The 19163-nt window shown below is 37.2% G+C and overlaps 1 protein-coding gene across 7 annotated transcripts in view; it reads right to left on the bottom strand.

The window, feature by feature from the left end:
- The window catches only part of TTC8 (tetratricopeptide repeat domain 8), a 46741-nt gene that overhangs the window by 2491 nt on the left and 25087 nt on the right, over nucleotides 1-19163 (bottom strand). For 5 of the 7 annotated variants that reach the window (XM_075503411.1, XM_075503409.1, XM_075503412.1 and 2 more), the window contains 7 exons: nucleotides 12821-12906; nucleotides 11223-11310; nucleotides 7399-7509; nucleotides 5237-5376; nucleotides 3750-3924; nucleotides 2309-2431; nucleotides 422-505 (listed from right to left, as the gene is read on the bottom strand). In XM_075503411.1, the coding sequence (XP_075359526.1) occupies nucleotides 422-505; nucleotides 2309-2431; nucleotides 3750-3924; nucleotides 5237-5376; nucleotides 7399-7509; nucleotides 11223-11310; nucleotides 12821-12906 (807 nt within the window). The remainder of the gene's footprint in view (nucleotides 1-421; nucleotides 506-2308; nucleotides 2432-3749; nucleotides 3925-5236; nucleotides 5377-7398; nucleotides 7510-11222; nucleotides 11311-12820; nucleotides 12907-19163) is intronic. The other 2 variants (XM_075503413.1, XM_075503414.1) reach the window with 1 other exon arrangement.

Raw genomic sequence — 19163 nt, 5'->3', positions numbered from 1 at the left:
TGAAGAACAGACTTTCCTTTTGAGGTCAGTAAGATCATGGGATGAATAAATGATATTCTTTCTATAATTACTGATAAGTCATATGATACTATTTCACTTCACATTCTGAAAAAGCCAACGACTGTAAAGACTGTAGATGGAATTGTTAACATATCGTTCATCTTCTGGGCGTTTGGAAAATTACAAAGTTACTTTATAGCTAGTTGGCCTCACTTATTCTCAAAAGCAAACATTTGAATGACTACTTTTACACACAAAGCTTCTGGGTATTAAAATGAAAATGTAACTTTAGTTTTCCTTGAGGTTATACACTCTGTATTCTTTTGTCTTACCTATTTGGAATTCACAGTAATAACAACAAAAATCCAACTACCCCATCAAGGCTCAATTTTTAGATTACAAGAATAGGATAGTGCATTACCTTCTCTGAGAGTATTGCAAAATTGAAATGGGGCTCATACATATGAGGTGCTAAAGATGAAGCAGTCTGCAGCAAAGCTCTTGCCTATGTAGAGAAAGAAAAAAAAACCCAACAAAATCTGTGAGGGAGGGAGGGTAACAAGAATCTAATGTAATTTTCATCATTCTTAAAAGAAATCATTCGGTGTTTTCTTTACTAGGCCTTTACTAAGAAAGTCATCTTCAACTATGTATGAGTTACAGCAATAGTACATTTAGGCATAATACAGTTTAATAGCATTGAAATGAGTAAGACTTTTGGTTGAGTCAGAAAAAACATGCTGGAACTTACTTAATTAAGCAATTCAGTTCTAAATGCTGAACAGAATATATTAATTAAAAAAAAGTATTTAAAGTCCCACCCCACTGTATTTATCTGTTGTCTCTGACAGCACTGTCTTAAGCATCCCTGAAAACCTAAATGTTATCATACAAATGACAGTTTTCACACTCACAAAGTTTAATAAAATTAATTCTTCTTTTCTGACTAGCAAAATAGTAGCATTAAAAACTAGAGTTTGCATTTTCATGCCGTAAATCCAATAAAAAATTAAGGTCAACTTGTGAATGCTTTTACTAAAAAATGGAAAACTTTGGGGGAAAAAACCTGATCCTTTAAAAACAAAAGTATCTGTAAACTGGGAAGACAGAGTTAAGAACTTATTAAAACTCCCTAAATCTGACAACTCTGAGTACATGCAACAGTACTTATGAAAGAACATTGTGAAATAAAATAAAATCCAATATAAGCAAAATATCTTCACATTTTTTAGTCTTCTGTGCATAATTTTATTGCTATGATGATCCTGATTTTTAGTTATACATGTGATACAAGAAGAATATAGAAAATTTTAAGCTAAAAACTAAAATAGACAGGAAATAATTTATTATAATGGAAAGGCTCTGAAGTGTTAATTATTAGCAATCACAACCTCCACAACTGGACGTAAGTTTCACCTGGGAATTAAATGTCTGTAAATTTACTGATTATGAAACTGAAACTAAACCCAAAGTTTATTTGTCACTGGAAACATCCAGTGCTGGGTTCATCTCAGTGTTTCCATGGTAATTGCTAGGTTATCTGAATAAAGTTAACTTTGAGAATTTGCTCTTAAAGAAGTTATTTACAAGTCTTTATATTGTATTGTAGATCTCTGATGTATATATGAATCCATCAAAATAGGCTTGCTCCCATAAGGATTAAAACAAGCCCACAGTAGTTCAAACTGTCCAACAAATGCATATTAATTTTCCCTGCATACATATAAAAAATGAATGGATTTAATCCACTGTGCATGTCAATTATACATCTAAGCACAATACAACTTAGTATACTCAAATTAGCTAAGATGAACCACCAAGCTTAGTGATGCAAAAGTATTTATCAAGAACCTGCTGCTTTGGGACAAAACTCTAAAGCAATCTCCTTGTTGAAAAAAATCCTTTAAGAGCTGATCTGATTGCTGTCTTCTGTCACCCAACATAAGTATATTATCTACATTTATAAACTGAATATCTAGTCAAAGTTGTAATTTAAGTGACGATTACAGAGTGATGGGTTTTGTTTTGGGTATCAATTTAGAAAAAAGATCAACAACTGCAAAGCCACTGTAAACCTTGTTTGTCTTTGATGAACCATTTGGATATGCCTAAGAATGAGCAGTTTAATGGGAGATAGCACGACAACGTGGAGGTTACACTGAAACACGCATAAAAGTTATCCATGTTTTCTGCCTGTAATAGTAAGCTAGATGGCCATACGATGCCTCCACCTCAGGCAAATGACATGTTTCCTAAGTGCAAGAGGACCAAAGGAAGCATTCTGCTTAGGCTGAGATTCAACACCAACCTGTTCAATGTGACCTTTCCGCATTTCCAGCACAGCCAAGTTGTTGTAAGCTTCTGCATAGTCATTATTGTTGACTAACGTCAGCTTGAAACACTGGTAAGCCAGATTCAGGTCTCCTATCCCCTAAAAGTAAGATTGTATTTTAATTTGTGAAAAGATGGGAAACAACATGCATCTTGTTTGGTTGTCTGGAGTATCTTTTCACCCATATGTACTACCATGGAATACAAATTACAATAAAAACACGCTGATCAGAACCATATGTGCTTTCTTTCCAGACCCTCTCATTTGCTTCTTATTCTTCCCCCAGACAGAATCATTTCTCCCCAGCACAAACTTCCATGCTCCAAGTGATATTCAATTCATCTAATTTAACTTTTAGATGACTGAAGTGTCATCTAAAGACTAGGCTATCTGCTACCGTCTATAGTAGGGTAAGAAAAAAAAGATGTCTCCAGAGGGGAAGTCATCTTGCCTCTCTGTCTCTACACAGATTAAAAAAAATCACATATAAACCTAGTTTTTAGAAGATAAAAATTAAGGGAGATGAATTTCTTTGTATGGAGCAGCTGACTACTCTTTAATGCTCTAGTGTTATGACCAACACTGACACAGCATCAGGTTAAACATTAACAGTGACAAACGTTGAAAAATATAGGCACATCAGTTCAAATTTCAGTATTTTAGGCAGTATAAATTAATGTGTTTATCCTAGTTGCAGTACAATCAAGATGAACAGTTGAGTTTCTCTCTGACTTAAGTTAAATCATAATCAGCATTTAAAGACAACTCATATTAGAAAGCTGTCAAAAACTATTCAGTAACCTTATTCTGGGCATGCAGCTAAAGAGAAATCTAACACAACTTCTCAAAGAACATCTGCAAAAATGAGCAGTGAATGCAAATTACTGTAGAAATTTAACAAACTTTATCACACAATTACAGTATTTCTATAGCTGCCTATAAGAGGAACATGCCTTCTCAACTACGACATACATAGTGCTTTAGTGTCTGCTACATGCTGCTGAATATATATTTTTAGAACAACAGAATCGGTCTAATGCTCCATGTAACACAAATAACAGCTCAGAGAAAAACATCTTGAATTCAATTTTTTTGTCAGATTAGCTTGTATTGCAGCAAAGGCCTTCAAGGGCTGGCACGTGTTGCAATTTTTTTAGAAAGGAAAGGTTAAAGACAGTGGGGAGGGAGCCTCTTTTAGCAGGAGTAAGCCACGTTCTGTGAAGATGTACAGAACTTTTTTCTTTTGCCTCTTCCTCTCTACTGAAGTTTAAATAAGCTTTTAACCTGTACTGCACTTTATCCTGTACAGTATAGGGTTTCATATTTCAAAGTAGGGCAATGACTCCTTCCTAGTTATTCTTTCTCCAGTTTTTGTAAAATTATATTTATTCAGAAAGGTTGTTAATATTTTTCATACCACAGCCACATGTCCCAAGTTGTACCACACATCTGCTGTCTCCTCCTCATTTTCAGCCAAAAACAGTGCACGTTCAAATGAAGACAGTGTCATATCATATTGCTGGGCATAGAAGCAACAGAGGCCCAGATTGTTAAAAAGTTGGCAGTTATAAACGCCCATCTGCAGGAGCCGTCTAGATTGAAAGAAAATATTTGTTTAACTTATTTTTTTAGATTAATTTCAAATAGGAGTTCTAATCTGAACGACCAAGTTCTCTCCTCCTTTCTCCCTGTTCTGAGAGGGTATAATAACCAAGTGTCTTACACTTGGTAAAGTCTTACACTTGGTAAAGTTTTCATGAAGGGCAGTGCAGGGCATTTTTGATTAGTAGAATAAAAGCTGTGCAAAACAGTCTTCATGTAAATTAGATAACGTCTGTCTTTTTGACTGTGCCTCATGATCTGACTTTACTGTAAGACAGAGCTGTATGCAGACTTTCTCCATTTCCTCTTTCCAATCCCTCAACGTCAATCAAGCTGTAATTTGTTGCAGTTACTTTTTATAACTCTTCAGACTTCAACTCTTCAGACTTCATTTTTTTTCTTGATTCCTGTCCTTCAGCACTGCTCTAATCAGTACCAGTACATCTAGTATATGAATCTACATTAATCTTACATTTGAAGCATAACTCAGATTTTGATTCAAACTGATGTTGTTTAATGTGTCTTTTAGAATGGAGATGTTTTATAAAAATTCTTTATTAATATTTATAGGAAAAACAGATATGCTAAGAGGGCCAGGAAAAAAGAGGGCTGCTGTCTGCAGCATCACTGTGAGTTTCTGAACCTAAAGCATAAAAGAGGTCAGGTCCAATAGAAATGAGACGGTAGTGCTTATATTGACTTAATCTGCTCTTAGACTTCAGAACATGAGTCAGGCTCCTTTGCACTCTGACTGTACTGAAATAAAAAGCAAGCAGCATCATTTAACACTATCTTTTTATTGCTTTCAGCAAAACATGGGGGAAGGCCAGCCCACGTTCAAGTAAGGGATTTTGTGGTCACAACTGCTTGTGACTTCAGGTGGAGTTTTTCAAAGACTACTCTTTTTCAAAGGGTAAATAGTAAGTCCTTGTGCCTTCTGAATGCAACTGAAGTTGAGAGTAAAGTCCAGTGTTCTCAAACTGCCTCATGCTGTGAAAGATCATTTCTTGTTTATTAATCTTCTTAATCAAATAGTAACTGTTTTGACAATCTTTGTTGATACTTCTACATACTCCGCATGTAATGATGACAAGTTTTTAAGAGAGAGATGTAATTATCACTGGCTGAGAAGATACATAAGTTGGTATGCTGATTTTATGGTGATACCTGCCCGAATGCTCAATCATCCTCCCCTGCCAATCTCCTAATGTTCTTTTTTTGCTATCAGCATTACAAAAATCAACCCTTTATATTACCCTCCCACGCGTTTAGTTCCCCGTCCCTCCCCACAAGTGTACATACCTATAAAACCGCAGAGCTATCTCGGGCTGGTCTGAATAAAAATGGTTACTGCCAATGCATGCAATGGCTTCCACATGAGTATTGTCTTGTTTTAAGACATCTTTATAGTACTCTGCAGCTGAGGAGATATTGTTCATTTCCTATACAATTGGAAAAGATTCAGATTAATTCTACTTTTTATCACTGATTTTTATCATAAAACTTATTAAAATGTCAATCTACTGAGTGCTTTATCTATGCCCTGTACAGTACTTAACTGAGATTAATTATGCATGCTCTTACAGTTCTCGGATCGTACAATGCAACATCACTGATTGGCATCTTCAGAAGCAACACACACATCCACCAGAAGAACGCATATTAATTTATCAGTGCTAGGTGTACCTGTCATTAACTCTATGCCATAGCTACAAAAAGAGATTTATTTGTCATTTATTTTTTAGAAAAAGAGATTGGTCAGAAGCTTAGCATGTGCAATAGGCATTTGCTACTTTTTGTACAACGCCTTGTGATACACCGTACTTTGCAGTCGGTTTCCCAGTATGGGAACATACGGTAGACTTACTTCCCAGTCAATGTCTCAATTATTTTCAATGCTTTGTAAGTCAACTCATGAATTGCTCTGAACACAAATGAGAATATAAATGCTAATGAAGAATTATTATGTGCCTTTGAAAACAGGAATCATGGATCTATTACCAAAACTTGTAGTAGCTAGGATATGCCAGTTAAGAGAACTACATTGTATAAAAATATATGCTTGGATGTATGCTACTTGGAAGATGAATTAAGGTGAACTCATCACTGTAAACAACATCACATTGTTTCTGAGGAGCGCAAGTCACCAGAGGACTCTACCCCATATCAGAAGACAATTAATTAAAAGATCAAAACACACTTCCGTGCTTAGAGAGGAATAATTTCTACCTGTGTGCTGTAGATACACTGCACTCTCAACATGACTAAAGAATAAGCTTTTATTTAACTTCAGCAGTGTATCTAGCTATGAAAAAATGTATTTCCTGTGATAAAAGGAAATAGTACTAAAGCAGCCCCTTTAAAAATAATGTTTTTTTAAAACCAAAAAAGGTCTACAACTATTCCTACTGTCAAAAGGTAGTGAAAGAGAAGAAAAGCTCTGATTAAGATGACTGATGCATATAGTCCACTTGTGAGTCTATGTAATGAGAACAGCCCTGTGCTGCAGTACAAATCTTTGCTAATGAAGCTATAATCCTGCACTCAGGTGTCAGTGAAAAACTAGATCCTGTCAACTACATGCTACTCTTTAATAATTCCTTAAAGGGTTATGCAATGTTATGTATGGTTCTGCAAAATAATATCCATATTAAAAACTGTTTAACAATTCAGGAAGAAAAGCCTCCAAAAATTATGCAGCTGTTTTCTTCCTTGCTGAAGGACAAAAAGGATTTAATATGAAAATGGATTAATGCTTAGGGGTTAGATGAGAATGATGAGAACAGGAGAGAATGCCAAGTATGAATGTAGACAAAAAAAAAAAAATTCATGACTTTGTTTAAAACATTTGTTCTGGAATAACATCATTACCAACTTTCAGTGAAAAACAATATTAAGTCCATTGTTTGACATGAAAATACACACTTTGAAAATACAAAATACATGGTTACCAAGCCAAAATGAAAATACTTTAAAATTAATACTACTTGAAATAACATCTACTTCCTAAACTAAGAAACATTCACATTCCAACTGTTCTCACTGGCTTAAGAAACTAACAGTAACACATAGTGCTAATAAAGACAATACTGACAAGTAGACTATTTTGCTGTTTAATCCTGCTAGCAGGCTGTGGGTGACCGGAGCAGTTTTAGTATGACGAAACATATATAAACTAGACCTAGCTACATGGACAACATCTGGACCACTTGACTTAATGTGGTATGTGTCAAAGGTAAATACGATCTCACTAGTGTGATTAACCATTTAAACAAATAAGCCTGCAAGGCTCCCCTGACATTACTCTGGTATCTTTGTGTAATGTTACCTGTTTTGCATTAGTGATACTGAAAATCAGTGTAGTTAATTTTTGATGCCTTACAGTTATATTCAACTATTGGCTCTTTTTTCTTGCTCAGGCAGCTAACCTTGGCCACAATAAGGATTGCATAGCAGGTGCATACCTCGTAGATTCTGGCAATTCCACAAATAAGAGTCACTTCTCCAGGAAATCGATCTAACCCTTGCTTGAAAAGGTTCAAAGCTGTTACAGGCTGATCCAATCGCAAATACACCTAAGCAAATAAAAAGTGTATATAAATGTCAAATGTCTGACTTCTATACTTGTACTGCTGTTTAACAAGGGAGATAAATAAAAGGGATGACACCCCCCTTTATGCAGTAAACCATTAGCTGAGATGGTGAATAATTCTGGGAAAATAATGGAGTGAATACTGAATAAATCTCTGTAATGAAGATAAAATAGGCTAATTAAGATAATTAAACTTGCATGCATATCATCTAGACATTATTAATTCATCTGGACATTACTAATAAACCAAAAAAGTATCTTGTTATTTATCATCATATCAAAAGAATATACTTTTGACACTGAGGTGAAGGTATCACCTTGAATATTTTCCTGTTTAATATATTTTTACAAACTTATGTTTAGGCTTGAGAGAACTGGATCTTCAGGTTGATAGTGCTGGAATACCAGAATATGTTACTTAGTCAAATAAGACTGCACTGCACAGAGCAGTGACACTTTGAAGTTTCCTTACTGCTCTGCCAACCTCCTGTCACAAACAATAAAATCCCGTAACAGAAAGAGGACAGTTTGGTCTCTGTGATTTTGGCTTCTGTGTTATGACAATGTGTCATGTGGATAACATTGTGTGAGAACTGGATAGAGGACATCAACGTGTTGATAGAGACCACCTGTGCAGCTGCCTGAGAGTGCAACTGTAAAGAGTAAAAACTCTTGTGGGGCATGGTCAATACAGCTACAGCAAAGGAAAAAACCCCACACATCTACTTTAGGAAACTAGATGGAGTGACTAATCTGTCTCTCACTGAGTGGAAAAGTGTTTTGAGTGCTCCTGTTGGAGAAATATTACATTAAATAGTGCTAATACTTGATATGACTAAAAGGGAAATAATCTGTGACTGGTATCCTGACACAAACATTTTGTGATGCAATGTAAGAAAAATACCAATGTTAACTGAACACCTGAGAAACCTCCAAACACATTTGCTGTTCTGCCCTTGAGCTTCATGGACTTTTGAGTGCCACCAACCAAACTACTAGTTAAAGTCGTAAGTTCTTTATTTGCATCCCTATAGCTATACACTGCTGCAAAGAATTCTTTCCTATGACCACTCAAGTGACGTTCTTAATTGTCAAAGAGCCGTTGACTGTGAGTGCCCTCCTAGTAAAGGGGCTGACATTTCATGTTGATCACTGGCAAAAAGGAAAAAAATACAGGCAATTTTTTCCAGTCATTTTACTAACGTGACTTGCATTTCCTGTATTAAGCTAGAAAACTAATTCCTTCTTTGTGAAAAGCAATAAAAGAGCAAGGGGTTTGGTTTTTTTCGGGGGCGTGGTAATTGGTAGACTAGGACTGCACTAATGACACCATCAATTAATATGTTTTAAAGCAATGATTTATTCCTGATGCACTCTATCTGGGCATGTTGCTGTATAAACCAGGCTTCAACTCATTTGCTATAGTTTTTCATTTATAAACCACGGAGCAGTTTCTGATGAATTTTATGTCTGCATTAAATTTTAAACTTTAAATAATTGTCTCCGTTGTGACTGTCATGCTCCTTATTTTCTTCTAGAAACAGTTTTCTACAACTAAATTACTCTGTAAAGAGTTTCAGTGGAAAGTAAACAGATGAAAGAGAATACATGATAGCTGGGTATGACTTCTTAATTAAGAAGAACCTTGGCTGGTTGTTTTACTCCTAAATATCACCTATGTGAGTGACTTGTACAATTTATCCTAAATATGCATAGTAAGCCAGTGCACACTGCCACACCTACAAATAATTTCATATTTTCTTCATTTAAACTGAGAAAAAAAATTAATTAGCTGGCTTTTTGTTTTGTTTGCTTGCTTGTTTTTTGACCTGATCTAGCTATGAAGCACAGCTATCTTCATATTCTCAGGGGAAAAAAATGTAAAAAATGGAGGACAGGAAACTCCACTAGATCTGCTACTTTTTTATCTTTTTATTTTTGTTTATGAAGTATGTTTTCTGAACATTATGACTCAAGTCTGCTCTATTGTGTCATCTGTGCAAATATTACGCTAAGGCAACACAGCCACCGTACTCTACCACGTAATTCCCATATCCAGTAGCACATCGCGTTGTCCAACATCCCTGCAAGACTGTAGAGCTGCTGTCCAGGTGAGTGGCAAAAGAAATTAAAAGATAGGCGGGACAACTTCCACCTACTCGCAGCTGCTTTGGGGAGACCTGCTCTTTAAGAGTACTACAGCTATAGTCATTAAGTTTTAGATGCTAAATGCAGAATGTTTCCATTTTCTTTTTGGTATCTCTCTTAGCTCTGGTAAAAATATCCCATTTCCAGCTCTTCTGGGTCATGAAATACTTCGTAACTTCTCAGCAGCCCTGACTTCTTTAAAGACTCTTTATTTTTTTAGTTTTCTTTTGGTCTTTTATCTTTTCATAAATTACATTCCAAGGGAGAGTTAGCTTTCAGCAAAATATTTTCTAAAAAAAACAGATAGCTGTTGTAATAATGAACATAAACAGAAAACTAATTGGTAGCGTAGTATCGGTCTGTTTGCGCAGAACTTGATGCAATCCTATTATTTTTTTAATGGCTGCTTAGCCCAAGTCTTATCTTTTCAGTACTGTCAGATTGAGCTATATCTCAGTGCCCTACTCTATTGCCTGTCCACCCACAGTCACTAAATCATGTTGTGCGATGCTTTATAATTGAGCAAGCTGGTCTATGGAGTGGGAGGTGAAGTTCAAATGCAGCTCCTACTTGAGCTAGTAATGATGTGGGGGGATGCATATCTCCCATAACGAATCACACTTTGTTAATCCAATTACTCTGCCAATTTAATCACTCTGTGTAGCTTGTGTTTTGCAGAATGACTCCTGGTAGTGACAGAAATCTAAAATTACTAAGCTCAATTGAGTAAATTAACTACAACTGCTGTACTGAAGACAAGTCTCCAGATAGCAATGATGATCATTTAAATACAAAACATAAATTACTCAAGAAATGTAAAGATAAAGCAAGTATCATAGTATGAATATCTGAATTATCTACTAGTAGTCATGACTTTTGGATAGGCCTGTGACAGCTGGCTTAAAGGGAGCTGATAAAAAGCAACTGATTTCATCTCTTTCTAGGACAAGAGGAAGAAAAACACAGTTTTAGTTTCTCACAAGCCACTTTTTCTTGAATGTCTTCGAAAATGTTTAGAACCTGATGGGTACCCTGGTAAACAAGTAATTCTGAGGCTTAGCTGTGCCACTTGTTCTTTTAAAGCTTTTAATGCCTTTATTTTGACAGAACATTCTCTGTTTCAAGGTCTTTGCTTCCTTTAAGCTCATTTTGTTTTGATTTTGCTTGAGAAACTAGGATTTTGAGCTTCACTCTTCACTTACTGATTTATTGCATTAGTTTCCTAGGAGACCATATATAGCTACATTGTTCTTCATACTGGAACTCCAGTAATTCTCTACCTATATAATCCTCATTGGAGGTTAGAGCAAAGAATACAGTAACGTAGGAGATTCCCCCCCTGTGAAATCTGGAGGCTCCAAATCTTTTTGTAAACTATAAACTTCAATTTCAACTGTTAGCATGTATTGCTTCAGATCTATATGGAGATCACATGCTATTAAACATAGTGGTGTATCAAGCTCAATACTCAGCTGTGCTGGTGTACGGACTTCTCAGGGATAGTCTGGAATTTCACTTCATTCTTAAACAAGCAAATCTATGACTTACTTTTGCCAAATACAAGATTGTATCAACCATGTCCTGTTGCTTGAGAGCTGACTTAAATTGTTTTTCGGCTTCACGATATAATCCTAACCTAAAGAGACAACAGATAGATACAGAAGGTATTTGTTTGTTTGTTTGTTTTTAAAAAAAGCTTATTAAATAATGAAGCAGTGCATACTAAACCTAACATAGGACAATAAAATGAATATTTATGGACATTTATGGACAATATAGGACAATGTCCTATATAACAGAAGTCTGTTTCATCTCAAAAGCATTTGTTTTGCAGTATTACTGTAGAATATTTTGCAGGAATCTATAAATGCTATATAGACCACAAAATTAAGAGGACTGCATCATTTCAACAACAGCAAAAAGGTACACTTTCTCATATGCAAATTGCCTTTTCTTTCCTTCAGCCAAAGAGCACATACACTTGGTGAAGAAACACAAAACACAGCCAGAACAAGCCAGCCAAACCAAACACACACAGCCAGTGGGGACATAAGGTAATTTTGGATCCTGGAAGTACCTGTGCCTGCTTGGATGCTTTAGTCTCTATAACACTATTCATAAAAATCCTGAGAGGGATGAATGACCTCTAAGCTCAAAAAAACCCAAAAAACCAGTCTAATCTTCTAAAGAATGTCAAATAAAGGTTAAGGATAGTGAAGAATTTCATTAGTTTGCACATCTAAAAAGAAGCAATAGTTTCAAGCCAAGTTTCAAGTCCACAACATGGACTTTTAAAGGGCTAACTGCTTTGTATTATCAGCCTGTTCATAGATGAATTGCTTACAGAATTGTAAAGGCTGCAGATGATGCTTCGGTTTTTTAACAACCAATACAGTATCCATATGTTTTACATCCATGGGACAAACACATTGTAAAGAATGAAAGGGGGAGCTGCCTCAGTACGTGTTTGAATTATGGGAAGCAGGGATGTATCAGGAGGAATTTCAACTGATTTGGTAGAACTGGCTGTTACAACCATAGCTAGATCCTCAGCAACCACTCTAAACTGCTTGCAACAAGCTCTCCTCCCTGCTGTTGCCACTCTTTCCTCAGAGGGGCATATCACTGCACAGTGTCGGGTACTCCTAAGTCATCTGTCACAAATGCTCGGGTACGGGGTGCCAGCCCTGAGGCTTTGGCATCTTTGGAACTGGTACTTCTTGGGCAACGCACCTCTGGCAGAAAGTGTCTAACGTGAATATTTCATTTTTTATTATTTCATCAATCTGAAGCCTTCATTGACAGTTAATTTCTCAAGCTAATATTGTAATATTCGTTTTGTGTGGTCTGTTTTAACAATAGTTCTTTGCATTTATTTACTGACTTTTCAAACAATGACTCTGAAACACATTAACAATGGTGAAGATGCAACTAATTCAGTTACTTAAAGGTACTCAATGTTGGTGCCTTTGCCTCAAGCAGTTGAACATAATTGTATATTAAAGGAGATTTAACTGTAAGCACAGCGCTCTCCAACTAAATACTTACTGAACTATTTCTCAGTGTTCAGCATTGCACAATACACCCAGCAGTTCAGGTCCTGCACTCATACTCACTGATTACAGAAGAAATGAACAACGGCTTACCTATAGTAGCACTTCCCAATTTGGACTTTCCACCACCAGTCCTTGAATTGTGCATGTTCAGTGGCAAGGGCTGCCAAATCTAGAGCCTTCCAAAACAAACCCATCATCTTAACATTAATACCTTCAATGTTTACACAAATAAAAAGAACATGAAGTGAACAATGTAAAGATTTTTGTAAAGAGAAAATTTTGAACAAAAAGTCCTGGTAAACTTGAGGTGGGGGCACTGCTTTATGTTTACTATTTTTATAGCTTAGTGCATAAAGTAGCTGAAAGGATAATTTGTCCCTATAAGAACATGTAATCCAAATAGCTTGTAGTAATTCAAAGAGAAAATATAAAATTAATTTGATCAGACTCCTGAAGTCCTGCTTCAGAATATATAGAATATTTGTGTAAACCAACACAGTTTTTCCAAGCTTCCCATCCTTGTTCACTAAAAGTTGTTAAAAACAAGTAAAAATATACTAAAATAAAGAAATCAGTTCAGCCAGTTTGAAATACTGTAGAAACTGTCATCTCATTGCTAATACCAAGCTGCCTCCACTTCTAGGAACTCTCAGACGTGTACAGTAAGAAATACTTCTTCCTTTAAAAAGTCTACAATGTAAATAATTATTTTATGACAGATAGGAAAAACAGATAAATATTCTAAGAAATAGACAGTTATTGAAGAAGGTGGAGGTCTAAAATCTCTTTTATCTGGTATATTGGAAAAGTAGGTATGCTAATCAATGTGCTACCATCAGCCACCCACAGACAGAATCTATGGCTTTTCACGTTTTAGCTGTCATTTCAACATTTCTGTTAAAACAAATAGATGTGTGTTCTGTACCAAGGCCTACCAAAGAAGTAATTGTTAGTGTTCATTTTTTTTAAATTGCATTTTGTCCCAGAACATATCAAAGCCGTGCAACGTTTGTTATTTATATTTAGGGATATAATCAGAAATAGTCTAAAAAGCTTTAACGCAGTATTTTTATAACAAAGAACTGACCTTTTTTTTGTTTTCATAAACATTTTGCAGACCACAGAAATCAGAAACTAGCTATCTATTAGGAACAATATGGAAAAGTTCTGTGCACTGGCCACTCAGTAGCAGAAGAACCAGTAATTTCCAGGAAAAAAAATAATCTGAATACTTGAAATACTAGAAAGAGCCTAATTTAGTGACATCTACCTTTGGGTTTGATCCCTGTTCTTCCTGCTAGCAAAATGAGGCTGCAAGTAATCAACGGGTGTAGATTTGACATAGCACAGCAAAGTCAGCGGAGCTACAACACCTTAGACAAGTTGCTCTCTGTTGGCTCTGTGAGAAAGAATAATTTGTTTTCTGCAGGAATTCAGGCTAAGGAGTTGCACTGATGCTCTCCTCAAAGAGAAAGAGACAGTTGTCATTCCCTGCCTCTGCAACAGGAGAGAGAAAACCGAGGAAAGCTTACAACTCTGAAGTCACTACTTCTTCCAGTTACGTGGAATCCTTGAAGACCTCAGATGACAGCTCTTATCTCGGTTGCCCTCTGTTTCTTAATGGCTTTGCAAATTGCACAACAGGGCCTCTGGACACTACAGCTATAACGGGGAAGAAGCTTGCTTCAAGACAGAAATTATGAGTTTCCCTTCCAGACAAATACTTTCTTTCATCTGAAGGCATATACGCAATTTTGTCCCAGTACCGGGAAAATTTGGAAAAGTAGTTATGTTAAAAGATTGGTTACTTTTGTTGCATTTACAAATGTATAAACAATGCGTGTGTCTGTCAAACACCGCACCTGCTTCTAATGCAGCATGAGCAGCCACTTAAAATGAGTAAGGACCATACTACAAATAACATGCTTCAAAGAGCTTTCCTTAGAGTGCTCTGATGACAAGTATTCAAGGAGAAGGACTGAATTTCAAAAAATGATCCCTTCTGTAGCTACACATTCTGCTTTCTTTTTGGTACCCTAATTATTTCTGATAACTATTTTATCCAAGGATAACAACTCTGGCAGTTATTGGAAAGTGGGAACTAAGACTGATGTTAGTAGACACTAACATCAGCAGTCTATTTGTCAGTGCAGATCCTGAACTCTTACTGGGATCTTATTACTAACATGAAGAAACAAGGTATGACTTCCTTTTTAAGTTAGTTTCTGAAATTCAGTCCTGTTTTTATACTTTCCTATTAAGGAAGTAGGAAAGGAATAGGAAAAATCCTGTTTCTGATACTTTACAAAAAACTTGAATCCAAAAATACTACAAATGTTACCAACATTTCTAAAAAGTGTCTGCCTGAAAAGGCTTTGTGCATATCAATGGCAGCTTTTTGCATGCTAGTAATTAGACTTTCTGCTGGTATTACAACAAAGTCTTTTGACAATGTGGCCTTTGAAATGTTAGTAAAGTGATTAAAATAGACTTTCAAAAGTCAAAGCCTTCACCTTGCTATGTCAATACCAACTGCTAGCATATTTCAATTTCAGTTTGCTGTAAACTTTTTTTTTTTTTAAATTGCACAGTTTAGGTACAAATCAATGTTCAATCTGCACAGCATGTTAATTTAAAACCAACCTATAATAGCAGTTGTAAGTGTTATGCCTGTCTTGTTACTCATGTATGCAGGAGTCCATTTCAATAACAGTCTTAGCCCTGGGAAGCCTTTCAGAACAAGTTTACTTTACTCTCAGTTCTTATATTTGTGCAAATAAAAATAATAAAACCCCCTAATACTTAGTGGGTTTTCTGTTTAAAAAAAAAAAGTTTTTCTTAAAGAATGAATCAGAGCTGTTTTTAAATGAAAAAGAATGTAGATTCTTTAATTGTAACTCTATTTAGCATGATTCTGAGATTCATTTTTTTTACCATTACTTTCCTTAGCTAAACTGTATTATAACTAAGACTTCCAAATTGTCCACCAGCTGTAACTCAGTATAAAACAGCTTGTAGAGTTGTGGTAATTTACTATTGTATTGCAAAATTAAATTGGTAAATGTACATTTGTTTGAAACGTAGTCATTTCATACAAAGTATTGTATGCACCAAGAAATTAGATAGATGGAAACAATAGCAAGCGTCTGCTGCTTCTTTCACGTGCTGTTGAATGGCAGCAATTCTCCCAGCAACAGTTATTGACTAAAGTCTTATTTGTAGACAAATCAGCACAGGATAGTCTATAAGACAGCTGAGTAAATTACATTAGCCATAGTCAATTTAACACAATTTCTTTTGGTGAGTGTCTTCCGGATTTCTATAGTTTGTAAATCTAACATAATTCCATTATAAATAGATTTCTATTAGAGAGTATAAACTTCTGAATATTAGGAAGAACTAAGGAAATATCAGAGGTCATGACTTCTGGCCCCAAGTATATATCGTACACTCATTGTTCTTCCTCAGGACAAAGTGTCTTGTCATCATTACCCACCTGTGAATAATGGCAGAATACGATGTCACAGTCTACTGCTGAAAAAAGTATCAGCTGAACTATTTCTGGACAAGTCTTTTAAACTGCCCTGCTCTTACAGCATTTAGCCCATAAAATGCCCTTTAGAAATAGCTCAAGGGGTACAGAAAGTCAGTTATTAAGTATATGTGTTCAAAAGGAAACAAGTCAAGAACAATAATGGACAGGGCACTAGTAATTTCTTCAGAGAAGTGTTTAATTTTTGATTAAATAAGATGAAAGACTTTTGAATGCATTTTCAACTGCTGAAAAAGCTCAGTGCTTCTCTCTTCTTCTTGCATCCCCATGTTTCTGATAATTGATAGATTACAGATGTATTTACTTTTAATTTGAACCAAGTTCCTAGCATTATTTGTCTAGTTCAATGCACACTGATTAATGATATTTCTCAACTGAAATTGCTGAGGCTTTTTTTTTTTTTAATTTCTACATACTGGCTGAATACTAAACAGAAGATAAATAATAAAACTGCCTTTGCTTTTTATAATAATGCAGTTGAGAACAGTACAGACTGTTCCAGATCAGCACAGTGACAAAGGAAGGATATCGTCACTACTACTTTTGTGTTTTATTTGCAAAACTGCAGGAGCTGGTCTTCCAATTCTACCCATGCAGAAAGTCCACAAGCAGAGGCTTTTCAGTCTATACAGTCACAAACTTAAGCCAATTTCCCAGGCTTCCAAGCCCTCCAAGCATTTTCATCTCATCTCATGCAGAAAAGTGTTGTTTTGTTTTTTTTTTTAAGAATGTGCAACATCACACAGTAGCAGGTAATACAAAGATGCAAGAGATGTCAGTGAATCACAGAATCACAGAATCGTATAGGTTGGAAAAGACCTTTAAGATCATCAAGTCCAACCGTAAACCTAACACTACCCAGACCACCACTATACCATGTCCCTAAGCACCTCATCTAAATGTCCTTTAAATACCTCCAGGGATGGTGACTCAACCACTTCCCTGGGCAGCCTGTTCCAATGCTTGATAACCCTCTCAGTGAAGAAAAATTTCCTAATATCCAGTCTAAACCTCCCCTGGAGCAACTTGAGGCCATTTCCTCTCGTCCTATCACTTGTTACCTGGGAGAAGAGACCAACCCCCACCTCTCTACAACCTCCTTTCAGGTAGTTGTAGAGAGCAAGAAGGTCTCCCCTCAGCCTCCTTTTCTCCAGGCTAAACAGTCCCAGCTCCCTCAGCCGCTCCTCATAAGACTTCTGCTCCAGACCCTTCACCAGCTTCGTTGCCCTTCTCTGGACACGCTCCAGCACCTCAATGTCTCTCTTGTAGTGAGGGGCCCAAAACTGAACACAGTATTCGAGGTGCGGCCTCACCAGTGCCGAGTACAGGGGCACAATCACTTCCCTAGTCCTGCTGGCGATGCTATTTTTGATACAAGCCAGAATGCCATTGGCTTTCTTGGCCACCTGGGCACACTGCTGGCTCATATTCAGGCGGCTGTCAACCAACACCCCCAGGTCCTTTTCCGCCAGGCAGCTTTCCAGCCACTCTTCCCCAAGCCTGTAGCGTTGCATGGGGTTGCTGTGGCCCAAGTGCAGGACCTTGCACTTGGCCTTGTTGAACCCTATACAATTGACCTCGGCCCATTGATCCAGCCTGTCCAGGTCCCTCTGCAGAGCCTGCCTACCCTCCAGCAGATCAACACTCCCACACAACTTGGTGTCATCTGCAAAATTACTGAGGGTGCACTCGATCCCTTCGTCCAGTTCATTGATGAAGATATTAAACAGGACTGGCCCCAACACAGAGCCCTGGGGAACACTGGTTGTGACCGGCCGCCAACTGGAGTAAACTCCATTCACCACCACTCTTTGGGCCTGGCCATCCAGCCAGTTCTTTACCCAGTGAAGAGTACACCCGTCCAAGCCATGAGCAGCCAGTTTCTCCAGGAGAATGCTGTGGGAAACCATGTCAAAGGCTTTACTGAGGTCTAGATAGACAACATCCACAGCCTTCCCCTCATCTACTAGGTGGGTCACCTTGTCGTAGAAGGAGATCAGGTTGGTCAAGCAGGACCTGCCTTTCCTGAACCCATGCTGGCTGGGCTTGATCCCTTGGTTATCCTCTACATGCCATCTGATGGCACTCAGGATGATCTGCTCCATCAGCTTCCCCAGCACCGAGGTCAGGCTGACAGGCCTGTTGTTCCCCGGGTCCTCCTTCCGGCCCTTCTTGAAGATGGGCGTCACATTTGCTAATCTCCAGTCAGCAGGGACCTCCCCAGTTAGCCAGGACTGCTGGTAAATGATGGAAAGGGGCTTGGTGAGCACATCTGCCAGTTCCTTCAGTACTCTCAGGTGGATCTCATCAGGCCCCATAGACTTGTGAGTGTCTAAGTGGTGCAGCAGGTCACTCACCATTTCCCCCTGGATTATGGGGACTCCATTCTGGTCCCCGTCCCTATCTTCCAACTCCGGGGGCTGGGTACCCAGAGAACAACTGGCCCTGCTATTAAAGACTGAGGCAAAGAAGGCATTAAGTACCTCAGCCTTTTCCTCATCCTTGGTCACTATGTTCCCTCCCCCGTCTACTAGGGGCTGGAGATTCTCCTTAGCATTCTAGAATGTTCTAATGGGTGATCAAACAAGATCCAGATCAACGTTTAAATAGTTAACATATATGCTGTTTCTCTGCTGAATCCTAAATGACCAAATTCTTTTCAGGGAGAAGCAAGAAAATGAATTAGTGAAATGCCATTGGTAGGAGAGGTGAATGAACAGTGATGCAGCCAAATTTAAGCAGAAGTGAAGGTATTTCTTTTTTTGTTTAAGAAAAATTAATGCAGATGAGGTTCAAAAGGAAGGGAGGACAGTTTGGAGAATAAAATTATATTGAAAATGGTGTAGAAAGCACAGAAGAAAAGACGAATGAAAGCAAACA

This window comes from Mycteria americana, chromosome 5 (assembly GCF_035582795.1).
Source record: "Mycteria americana isolate JAX WOST 10 ecotype Jacksonville Zoo and Gardens chromosome 5, USCA_MyAme_1.0, whole genome shotgun sequence".
NCBI classification, from domain to species: Eukaryota; Metazoa; Chordata; class Aves; order Ciconiiformes; family Ciconiidae; genus Mycteria; species Mycteria americana.
This window is presented reverse-complemented; position numbering and strand designations above follow the sequence as displayed.